The 12,053-nt window shown below is 57.5% G+C and overlaps 1 protein-coding gene across 1 annotated transcript; it reads left to right on the forward strand.

Annotated features, from left to right (window-relative positions):
• The first annotated feature begins 74 nt into the window (after positions 1 to 74).
• Positions 75 to 11,866, forward strand: LAMP1 (lysosomal associated membrane protein 1). Its single transcript, XM_055543060.1, has 9 exons — positions 75 to 285; positions 5,037 to 5,158; positions 6,776 to 6,992; positions 7,106 to 7,264; positions 9,250 to 9,425; positions 9,890 to 10,015; positions 10,527 to 10,593; positions 10,667 to 10,837; positions 11,016 to 11,866. Exons 1-9 carry the CDS (start codon positions 234 to 236, stop codon positions 11,153 to 11,155), a joined length of 1,230 nt encoding a protein of 409 aa, XP_055399035.1. The 5' UTR covers positions 75 to 233; the 3' UTR covers positions 11,156 to 11,866.
• Positions 11,867 to 12,053: the final 187 nt, after the last annotated feature.

Consider the following 12,053-nt stretch of genomic DNA (forward strand, 5'->3'; position numbering starts at 1 on the left):
TGGTCACGTGCGAGGAGGACGCGGGGCGGGGCCCGAGCTCGCGCACTCTCGCGAGATCGCGGGGGTCACGTGACGGCGCGGGAGCGGTGCGGCCTCACGTGACGGGCGCCGCCGGCTGCGGGGTCTCTTTCTCGCCGCGGGCGCAGCGCCGGGACCTGCTGCCCTCTCGCCAGCCCGGTCAGTCCCCGGCCCGGCCCAACCGCCCCCGCCCCGCCCGGCTCCCGCTCGCGCCCATGGCGGCCCCCGGCGGCGCCCGGCGACGGCCGCTGCTCCTGCTGCTGTTCGGTGAGAGGCCGGGCGGGGGCCCAGGGCTCGGGGTCCGCCGGCTGAGGGGCGGCTGTGAGGGGCCGCGGCGGCCCCGGGGGCGGGGGCTCCAGGAGCGCTGTCCGTCCGGAGGGGCCGGCTGCCGGGGGCGGCGTCGGCCCGGGTCCCCGGAGCCCGCTTCTGGGGGCCGTTGGCGGAGACTTGGCGGCTTCTCTGCGCTGCGGCTCGCCCCCTCATTTGGGGGCTCCGGTGGTCGCGGAGGGCTGCGAGCGGCTGCAGCCGCGACGAGGACGGCGCGGGCCTCGGTCCCCGCGGGGGACGGGGCGGGCGGCGACCCCGGCCTCGGGAGCCCGTCCTGCGGGCTTTCCCCTTGGCCCTGCGGGCCGGCACGGAGCGCTGACCTGTGCTCTGACGTCGCTCGCCCGCCGGGCGTTCTCATTAGGTTATAACGACCTCGTTACCCCGCGGAGTTTCAGGGACCCAGCAGTGGACAAAGGGCCTGGGCGTCACAGTGGACGTGCTCCTTTCTAGCCAGGCGTCGTCAGAAGAGCGGCGTGCGTGGCTGCGGGTGTTTTCGCCGTTGAGGGATTTTGCTCTCATTTATTTGTCCTAATGAGAGAGAAACCGTGTTGACTTGAACAGGAATCACTGCCTGGTTTGCTCTGACGTTAGGGCTGTTGAGAACACTCTGTGTGGCACTTTGTCTCCTGGTTCCCATGGGACGGGAAGATGAACGTGCTAGGGTTTGAGAAGTGGCGGCGGAGCGCCCTAGAGTTCAGCAGACACAGAGGCACTTTCCACCCCTACCTGCTGGGAATTCGAGACATCTGCCCGAAATCCTGTTGCTGGTGACAGAATGAATTTTGGTTTCAGGTTCTTGTTTTGCTTGTTGTTGTAAAATGCATTCTTTGAGCTGCAAGACCAGCCGAAAAGGTTGACCTTATTTCAGCAGCAAACTTGGAGCCTTGCGCGCCCTGGCAGGTGTCCTGAGTTAGGTGAGGAGCTGCTGGGACGGGTCTGGTCGTGTCAGGACGACTGGCTTTTCTTTATGAGAAGAGCTTGCCAGCCTTACAAGTTTGTTACTGTGTTTCATGTTTTAAAAACTCACCTGATGAAGAGAAAAATCCGTAACTTCCCTACATTGATAGCTTGGAGTATCGTGCATACAATTACTTTTTTGATATCCATTTTGTCATGTCTTTTAAATTTTATATTTGATTAAAAATCCATTTTTTAAAAAAGGTTTGTTAAGAGCTTGGATTTGGATCTGTTTAAAGTAATGTTTATTTTAATACACTTCACCAAAAAGCATTTTCTAAAGATGTTTCTGAGTTCTAAATTACAAAGTCATCCTGCATTAGTAACTAGAAATTTAAGCTTCATTTGATAACTTTGTAGAAAGCTAGGCAAGTGTGAACTGAAACTTTTCGATACACAGATCAAGTATTATGTAATGGGACTCTTGACCGTTGATGTCACCGGATGACCTTCCGCTTTCAAAATGATGAGCTGTTGCTTACAAAATAGAGGGAAATTTTTTTTTTTTTTTTTTTTACCAATACTGTTACTGTCGATTGTGGGAGTTTGTCAGTTACCCAGGCTGGCTGGCGATCGAATTCTTCACTAGGTTGGAAGTTTAAATGTTTTAGGTCCATAATTTTGGATTTATATTGTTAGATCCATGCCAGGCTATGGTAGTCCTTTGCTTGTGTGTCCTGAAAGACTTGACTCCATGCGTGTATGACCTACACTACTGTTGTGATTATTTTTATGCCTGTATCTTCCTTATCCTACAGCCTATCTTGGGCGTCACATTAAGTGCTCAGGACCTACACGAAGAGACGTCCAGTTTGACAGCAGCGCCCCTAGCAGAACATGCATGTCAGGTGTGCGGAAATGTACACAGTAGTCTTAGAGGTTGTGATTCTGTGTCAGGGATGGGTCCTCCGTCTGTCTTTTTCTTCTTTTAAGTCTTCATACATGGTTATGTATCACTGATTATAAAAAGAATTGATCTTAGATTAGAAAGTGATTTCTTTTAAAAAGTTAATGAAGAATTTATTGACTTGTTCCTCCAGATGGCAATCTCTTTCACATCTCAAGTGAGTATGTTGTAATTTGAAACATAATCATTGCTCACTGAGTGTTGGAGAGAAAGTGTTCAGGTGTGGTGAGCTCGGCAGGCACGTGGTCTGAGTCAGCAGGCCCAGTTCCAGATTGGCTCTGCTCTGTCGTGGCAGTGTGACCTCGAGCATGACGGTCACCTGCTCCCTGCTTTGGACTCCCCATCTGTGAAAGGGAGTCCTGATAGTGTCTATCTATCAAAATGGTCACAGTAACTCAGTTACCTGCAGAGCACAGCACAGGCGCTCATTAAATACAACACTTAGTGACGGTCTGTGTCAGGTGCCACGGGCTCAGCGATGAGCTTGATAGGCGAAGCCTTGTGGCGCTGAACACGCCGGTAGGAACAGGCCCTGGCCCCGTCCTCAGTGCTGCGCTGGCTTCAGCTAACCTGATGCTCTGACGGCGCTCGTGCCGGCTCACTTACTTCCACTCTACCGGTGCCTAAACTGAGGGTTTGGTGGTTCCTCTGAGCCCAGCTCATCGGGCCGGGAGTGGCGGAGGACTCGCTTCAAGATTGAGCTCTCAACTCAGGCAGGCGTGTTCCCACAGCTTGTTTTAGAGACTGGAATGTCTCCGGATGGAAGTTTTCTGAAGGAATAAGGTGCTTACTCCTCATGGGACCCTGGAGAGAGGATGGCGGCGAGTCCTGAGTGAAGGGCTGCTGGTGGTGCAGGTTCTGACCTTCAGGAGGGACACTCCTCAAGTTACTGACACATTCGGACTTGAGAAAGTGGTATTTTTATAGAGTTAAAAAGAAACTTCTGATCATTCGCATACACGCATTCTCTTACAATTTTATGCTATAATGCTGTCGCAGACATTTTTCTTTTGACCAAAATTGGCTTGTGGTTTCTTGTTTTAATTGAAAAATTTTTGGGTCTCTCCAGAATACATGTGGGTCTCTAGCGCTGCTGAAGGCTGTTTGAGGTTTGTTTAGTAATATTTATTTGTTCTTTGAAAGCTCAGGCCCTCAGCCTGTTTATTACTAAATGAGGGAATTATGTGATTGAAAAGGTATTTAACGTGAAGTGTTTTCTAGTGAAGGGCTTTGAGTCAGTAGGAAGCGTTTGGTGATTTAAGGAACTCGTACAGGAGAGCGGCGTGGTAGGAGCTGACGAGGGAAGCAGTGGCCTGGCCTGCGAGCCTGTGGAGCGCGTAGTGGCACGTGACTCTGGGGCCGGGCCGGGCAGGGCCGCCCAGGCCTGGGGCGTCTCTGTGCGCCGGGCGCTGGTCGGTGTCCCGTGTCTGCCCCTCTTCTGTGCCCGGGCTTTGCTTCTGCTGCTGGACCTGCGTTTGCCTGGCTGGTGTCTCAGCGGCTCTTGTGCATTTACTCTGTCACTCTCAGAGGCATCTTTAAAACCGTCACTGTGTCAGAAGTGAATCGTGGGGTTTTCTCTCCTTTTAAAAAAGCAGTATTCATTCGTTGGAAATGATTTTAGTGTCATCTTCCTTGAGTATTCTGAGGAGTAGCTTAAAAATTTGTGAATCAACACAGACGAGAGTGTCCTTGATGCCCTGGTTGGCTTCGTCCTTGTGCAGCAGCTTTTCCCTGTGGCTCCAGCCTGACGTTTCTTCTACCTGAGGCTTACAGGCGGAGTGTGGGGATTCTGTCTGTTCTCCCTGCTTTAGGCCTAAGCAGTAGTTGCTCTGAGGATTTTATTTGGTGCCAGTCACAAGGGTGGAGGGAACTGGGTTCACTGGAGTCACTTACACATGAGCAGCAGGGGCCACATGTGGGAAGCTAGCTGCTGCTCCGGAGTGCACCGCCTGGGTTGCCTTCACCCTTAGAGCCGTCGGAGGCAGGTGGGTGTGTCCTGTCCTGGTGAAGGGCGTGCAGGGGCCTGTGCTGCAGAAACACGGAGGTGTGTCTCTTGGCACGTGGCCACAGCTGTGCTGGCTGAAAGCTGTTTGGGTTTAGAAGGGTCAGAACATCTGTTCCTGCCCATCTGTGAGAGAACCAGGTGCTGAAGTGCATGGCTGTAAACTTAACCTTTGTGCCCCTGATCAGATGCACTTGTTGCTAAGCTGCCTGCTCGGGTTGTGGCCTGTGGTCCTGGCCCTGGCTCAGAGCCACGGTCACGCACAGGCTGGAGGCCCCGCGCGACAGCTCCTTCCACCCTTCCCTCGGGCACTTGGCAGCGCCTGCAGAGGTGGTGTGGGGTCCTAAGGTCGCACAGCCAAGTCCAGAGCCAATGGAGTTACTGTGTTTTGAGGCCCTTCTGGAAGTGGGTAAAGAACTCTGATCTTAGAGTCTGTGGCTTTTCCTGCCCTGTCAGCAGGTAAATCAGGCAGCTCTTGAGCTGCAGTGTGGGTCCACCATTTCTGTAGAATGTGAGCGTTTGGTTCCAAATTCAAGTCCTTCCTCCAGGACCCTGCCCCGCCTCCCAGAGGTCCTCTGAGGAACCGGCGTGAGGCCGCCTAGGCCCGGGGTGACCCCAGATTGGCACACACAGGGGGTGGCTTTCGAGAGGGCAGTGTCACGGTGGTGTGGGGGCACAGAGCCCTGCGGACCCAGCCCTTGGGACCTGCATGTCCCAGTCTCTTTGGCAGTTAAGCGGCTTTCCCAGTAACAGCCACGCTGCTGCAACTGTAAGCCACAGACACTTCCAAAGAGTCACGTGGGGGTTTCTCTGTTTGGGAGTCAGCAGGCCTCGTGCACGGCGCATCGGCAGTGTTTGTGGTGAAGAATGGCAACGGGACCGCCTGCATCATGGCCGACTTCTCTGCCACCTTCCTGACCAGCTACGACACCAAGAGTGGGCCCCAGGTAGGAGAGCCCGGGCCCCGCACCCCGCTGTGCGCGCGCACTGGGCCTGCTCCTCGACACGCGTGCGTGCTCCGTGTCGCATACTGCGGCGCCCCTTGCTGCCTGGGTGCTCTGTGCACGCTGCGGCTGCAGTCACACAGACGTCGTGAGCACTGCTTTCGCTGTTTCATTTTGAGCCTTTTTCAGTTTTCCTCACGATTGTATTTTATCGCCAGGACGCAGCGCTGTATTGTGTCAGCCGCACTGAGCGCTCGCCCATCGCCTGGACCCGAGCCCTCGTGTTCTTTTTGAGCCTGGTGTGCGGCTCTGTTGGCTCGGCTTTAGATGAACTGTCACGCTGCAGGAATCACACGCGCATGCGCGTGGGAGGTGCAGCGTGACTGCACTGGTCTGACGGGGGCGTCCCTGTGGTTTTGTTAAGACAGCACTGTGCTCCTGCAGAGTGAGGCTGCTCGCTGCTGTCCGAGGCCCCTGACAGATACGCAGCGCTTCTCTGACAGATACGCAGCGCTTCTCTGTTTTTTGTGCCGTGCTTAGTCGCGTCCAACTCTCTGCGACCCCATGGACTGTAGCCCGCCAGGCTCCTCTGTCCATGGTGTTCTCCAGACAAGAACACCGGAGCGGGGAGCCCTTCCCTTCTCCCTCTCTGTTGATCCTTCCTCTGTTAATCACCTGTTTGTGGGCTTTGCAGCACTTCTTCCATTTACATTTGCTCTTGTACATATGTCCTTCCATGAGATTTTGCTGTCAGTGCTTTGTTGAAGCACTGTTCTTCCTTACCCATCCCCACGTCCACGGCACGCTGTCTGCTGGTGCCTGGAGAGCAGTGGGGGCCCAGGACTGCCAGGAGGACAAGCGGGTCCTTTGGAGCCGCCTGGACATGCCAGCTGCCGACTCCTCTTGATGTAAATGATGTTTGTCAGACAGAAGGGAGCTCTGCAGGACTTGTCCATGGAGCTGCCTCTCATTGTAAAGATTCGTCCGGGCACCTTTGAATTTCTACTTCGCTTTTTTTGGGTTAGAATTTTTAAGTATTGTTTCGTTATGTGTTATTCATGTTACACAAGTGGGGTCATCTGTTTGCAGTAACGTGACTCCCACCTCACGAACCGTGTCTTTGTCACAGCGTGGTCTGTCTGCAGGACAGCTGCTCGCTGGCCACTCGTCCACTTCACATCATGGAGATGGGCTTTGGTGGTTTTGTAGTTGTTTGTTTTGCTTATAATAGTTCACTCAAACAATTCTGCAGTAAACTTCATCTTCTCTCTGTTTAGAGAGACATGCTCTTTAAATAAGCTCTGTAGCAGTCACGAAGGTCTGAGAGTATCAGCTCATCCTGGAGCCTAGCATGAGTTATTTCAGTTTATGTGATAGCTTTATTTTCGTTCTCGTGTGAAGTAAAATTACATCGGTGAAGCAAATGTTAGTAATTAGGTCATCCTTATCTTACACTTGAACTACTTTTCGGGCTGTCACTTGACATAAAATGCTTTGTCTTTTGTTTTTATGACAAGTGTATGCGTTGGTAGTGGCATCTGAGGCGGAGAGGGTCTGGGTTCCAAGCTGTGGTTGTTTCTGAACCCTGTAGTAAGTGACCCATCGTCGTGTTGGTTCCAGAACAAGTCCTTTGACCTCCCAGTTGGTGCGGAAGTGTCAAATAGCAGCTCTTGTGGAAAAGAGAATGCTTCTGACTCCAGTCTCGTGATCACTTTTGGAAGAGGCCACACGCTGACCCTCATTTTCACCAGAAATGCAACACGTTACGAGGTCCAGCTGATGCGCTTTGCTTATAACTTGTCAGACACAGACACTTTCCCCAATTCGAGCTCCACAGGTAAGAACCAGTGTGAACCGGTGATAAGGTGAAGAGAATTGGGTTGGGGAATATCTAAACTGCTTTTTAAGCAAGCAGTTCGGGGCGTTAAAAACTGATTTTTTAAAATACAGGAGTCAAGACTGTGGCGTCGGCGACCGACATCAAGGCCGACATCAATAAGACGTACCGGTGTGTGAGCGAGACTCAGGTCAACATGGACAGCGTGACGGTCACGCTCCGAGACGCCACCATCCAGGCCTACCTGTCCAGCAGCAACTTCAGCAGAGAGGGTGAGGACCCCGCCGAGGCCCCGGCCCCCACTGTGGGGAAGGTGCCCTCCTCCCTGAGGATGGGTTCAAGCAGGGTCCAGGGCAAAGCAGGTGGACCCTCTGCCTTCGTCATGGAGTGGATGGGGTCGGGGCGGCGGTCTCCACACAGAGGCCTCGCCCACCACAGTCCCACTCAGGCAGGTGGGCCCAGGGTGCCACTCAGGAAGACTGCGTCCTCCTCCTGTGAGGTGACGGTGCTGGCCTCTCGGGAGTCGTGGGGGCCTAGGAGTCTGCGAGAGTACCCTGGGCGCTGCACAGCACGCTGTCTTCTGCTGCCGACTCCCCACATCCTGCCGCTCAGCTCACAGGTCACCATCACTGCCTGGGGGGAGGGTGGCATCCCCCCACCCTGCTCCATGTGCCAGCCTTGCCTGGTGGCTCAGAGTGGCCGGGTTCTGGACTGCCTGGCAACCCCGTGGCCCTCTCTGTGGCCGGCAGCAGGCCTGGGCCCTCCTGTTTCCAGTGGGGCTGCGAGGCCTTCTGGGCTCTGCACAGCCAAGGAACGAAGGTTGCTGTTTGTGATCAGAAATCTAAGGTTAAAAAAAAATCCAAAGACTGTTTCACCACAGGTGAAAATAAGGTTCCGCGCCTGGGACTGAGCTTTTGCAGGGAGCAGCCACGGGCCTTCGCCCTCCCGCTCCCGCTCCTGCGCTTGCGTAGTGGAGCCAGGTGGGGCCCGGCACCCACAGCCAGCGCCCGCAGCAGCCACCGCCTGGCCCTCAGAGGAGCCTGCCAGCCCCTGACCCCACAGGCACGCTCGTGGCGGGGCGGGGGCTGAAGGAAGCCCCACGTGACCGGGAGATGTGTGGCCAGAGGCCCAGTCACAGGGCCGAGGGGCAGATCCTGAGGCCTCCACGTGGCCCCGGTCAGGCCAGCCCGGAGGGTCCTGGCTGCTCCTACGGCAGCAAGCGCGTGAGGCTGTGGGCACGAGCCAGGGTCCAGGGGGCTCGGGGGCGCCCGAGGCAGTGGGTCACGTGCTCTCAGGAGCCCGGGTTTGCAGTTAGCAGCTGAGCGTGGGCCTCAGCAGAGGGAAGCAGCGCGGACCTGGGAGGTCAGGCTGGGCAGCGGCGTCTGGTCCCCTGACCTGCCCGGCCTGGACACGCTTCACCTCATGGCCGCCTTCTGCTCCTGAGGCCTCTGAACACAGGCACAGAGACTGATGTTGTTGTTAAGGTGAACACTTGCCTTGTGTTTAGAGTACTGGTTTCAGAGCGGTTTTAGGTTCACAGCAGAACGGCAGAGGGTACAGATTCCACACGTAGCCTGGTCCCCACGCAGGGCCTGCCCCCTCTGTCAGCGGTCCCGTGGCGGACTCTCTCCAGGGACGGATGGCACAGGCGTGAGGCCCCGCCACCAGCCCCCCACACAGGCTTCTCTCCCCGCTGGGGTCACCAGGCCCACCTGTGGCCCCCTCGTCCGCCAGGTGTGACCTCCTGCCCTGCCCTGCCGGCCCCTCCTGCCCCGCCCGGGCCTGCGGCAGTGGTGGCCTGGGCACGGGTCTCGGCTCCGAGCCTGGCGCGGGGGCTGCCCGTGCTGCCTCTGCGGGACACGGGCTGGTGCCAGCCTGTGGTGCGTGTCCGCTGTCTGTCCCCGCCTGGCCTGGGCGCTGCTGCCTTGGGGCCGTGTCCAGCCCGGCGGCGCACAGGCGCTCAGTGTGTGTGAACTGTCACCGTTTCAAATGGTCTTGGAGACACCGTCCCAACAGCATAGGACACAGTTGAGGTTTTGTTCCTGGCCTCATGGGAGGTTTGTTCTGCTGGAGAGGATGTTCTTGTGGGTGAGGGGCCGCTGAGGCCTGAGGGTTCCAGGAGCAGGAGGAGCTGGGAGTGCAGGCAGGGGTCGGGCGGCCAAGCGCCTACCAGGCCGGGGGCAGCCTGCTCCTGCCCAGCGTTTCTGGAGCCCCGCCTCCCTGGAGGGTGCGCACACTCACCCCACTGTCCCCGCAGAGACGCGCTGTGCACAGGACCTGCCCACTCCAACCACGCCACCCCAGCCCACGCCCAGCCCAGCCCCCGCGAGCCCCGCCGTGTCCAGGTACAACGTTTCTGGCAGTAACGGGACCTGCTTGCTGGCCAGCATGGGGCTGCAGCTGAACGTCACCTACAGGACGGTGGACAGCAAGGTGGGCCGGCCAGAGCCCCGCTCCCCGCACTGGGTCCTGGGGCGGGTCGTGGGCAGTGTGTCCTGCGGTGCTCGGCTGGACCCCATCCAACGGCTGTCCTGAGGCCACAGAGTCTGGAGCTGCCATCTCCTCAGGGCAGGTGTGTCAGCCCTGAGAGGGGGCGGGCTCTCCGAGTGTCCACCAGGTACTCAGGGGTCTCGGGTCATTCTTGGAGATGACGATCTCCTCGAGGCCAAGTGTCTGGGGTGGCTTTGGGAGATGGAGGCCCGTCCCTTCTGCAGGGATGAGAGCCGGGGAAGGCTGCCGGAAGTACCAGAAGCCGTCTGCATGCAGTGGTCTTCCCTGCGCGGACTTGTGTCTTCCTTCTGATTTGTTCCTGTGAACAGGCCTTGAAGCCACTGCCTCTCTCTGCTCACAGCCCGGGGGCTGGTGGGAGGGGAGCTGACCTCTTGTTCTTCTTGCAGACGGTGACCAGAGAGTTCAATGTCAACCCCAACAAGACCACCTTCGGGGGGAATTGCTCCGCCACGCTGGCAACTCTGGAGCTCCACAGCGAGAACCTCCTGCTCCTGGCGCTCCAGTTCGTGATGGTGAGGGCCCCCCCACCGCTCCCTCGTGTGTGGGACCCCTGGCCCTGCAGCAGTGGTGAGGCCCCCCCGTCTGCAGGACCCCTAGCCCCCTAGCCCGCGTCCATCAGCAGAAACCTCACGGTACCTGGTAGCGCTGCAGGGGCCGGGGAGACCTGAGGCCTCGGGTGCTGTCCCCGCGCCCTTGCTCTGGACACCTGCCCGGGACGAGTCCAGTCAGCAGGAGCGTGGGGACGTGCAGACGTGGCCCTGGAGGATGCGCGCCTCACTGCGGTGGGCGGCGCTTCTCCCGAGAAAGCTTTCCCAGAAAGTTCAGTGTTGGCTTTTGGGGAGTGTGGCTCTGTCAGCCCCTATCCTAGCAGGCTCTGCTCTGGGCAGGGACTGTAAGGAGCCGACTGGAGCTCTGTTCCTGAGACCACAGGCTGCCTTGTCACTCCCGAGCACCGTGCGGTCTCCTGCGGCTGGGGGCGCCCCCCCGGTCTGATGGGGCCCATGTGCTTGTCCTCTTCTCTAGAACGAGAGCTCCAGCAGGGTCTTCCTTCAAGGAGTCCAGCTGAACCTGACCCTGCCCGACGCCAAAGGTGAGACCCCCAGCCCCACCCCACCCCATGTGCCCTGCAGGTGCCCAGGGTGCTCACCCCTCTGCCTTTGCAGAAGGCAGCTTCACGGCCACCAACAGCTCGCTGAGGGCGCTGCAGGCCACGGCGGGGAACTCGTACAAGTGCAACGCCGAGCAGCGCCTGCAGGTCACTAGCACCTTCTCCCTCAACATGTTCCGAGTGTGGCTGCAGGCCTTCCGTGTGGACGGGGACAAGTTTGGGCCTGGTGAGTAGGGGGCCGGTCAGGAGCAGGGCCCCTGGCGTCCTCTGCCTGCGTCCCTGACTCCGCAGGGCCAGCCCGGCCGCGGTGCTCCCACCACCCTCTGAGCAGGGCTGGGGAGGCCTCCCCGCGAGAGCTGTGGGCGCAGCAGGGCGAATCGGCTGTCTGTCTGTCCGCCCTGCAGTGGAGGAGTGCCAGCTGGATGAGAACAGCATGCTGATCCCCATCGCCGTGGGCGGCGCCCTGGCGGGGCTGGTCCTCATTGTGCTCCTCGCCTACCTGATCGGCCGGAAGAGGAGCCACGCCGGCTACCAGACCATCTAGCCGCGGGCACAGCCCCGGCCGCTTCCCTGGGCTTAGATCACTGTCGGGGGCACTTCCTTGCAAACTGGTTTTCAAATCTGCTTTATCCAACATGAAGTTCATCTGGCAACACTTACTATGCACAAGAGAGTAACTATGGAAATGATGGTGTTAATTTTGCTAACTGGGTTAACTATTTTGCTAACTGGTTAAACGTTAATATTTACCAAAGTAGGACTCTTAAGGGGGTGGGGGGGTAAGAGCTTTTCTAAATGGGCACAGGCTCCACTTTGGTTTGGCTTCTCGAGACCCTGGTGTTGGGGCTTTTCACTCAGACACAAGCCTCACAGAGGGAGGGTCTGGTCCAAGGCTTTGGTGAAGGCGGCGGCCGAGTGGTGAGTGTGGAGGGCGAGACGCAGACCTGGCTCCTGAGTTCAAACTCGGCACCCGGCCCAGCCCGCAAACCTCAGGGTGCCCGGCGTTGGGTCCTGGGCCCCACGCTTTGCCTCTTGAGAGCTGGCACTTTTTAAAATAGAAAAATGGGTGTTATTTTTACTTTTTTGTAAAGTGATTTTCCGTTTTCTGTTGGAGGTTTGGGGTGATCCTCTGTCCGCACCGTGTTCAGTAGTCGTTCTGCTCTGCTCATCACTTGCAGCTCAGTGGGCTATGTGCCAAGGATCCCCTCTGGGACGCGATGCCGTAACGATGCTAATAAAACGTGTTTGTCTGGGCTTCCTCGTGCTTTTGTTGGCTCCCGTGAGAAGTGGCAGGTGAGCTGGGTCAGCAGGTCAGCCTGGGGGGCTGCCCCAAGGCCAGCGACTCGAGAAAGTCGGTATTCGGTTAAGACACAGCAGGGGAGCCCACTTTCTGGGGACAGATCTCTGTGTAAGACGGTTCCTTACCTGGTCCTACGAATTGG

Source organism: Bubalus kerabau, chromosome 12 (assembly GCF_029407905.1).
Source record: "Bubalus kerabau isolate K-KA32 ecotype Philippines breed swamp buffalo chromosome 12, PCC_UOA_SB_1v2, whole genome shotgun sequence".
NCBI lineage: Eukaryota > Metazoa > Chordata > Mammalia > Artiodactyla > Bovidae > Bubalus > Bubalus kerabau.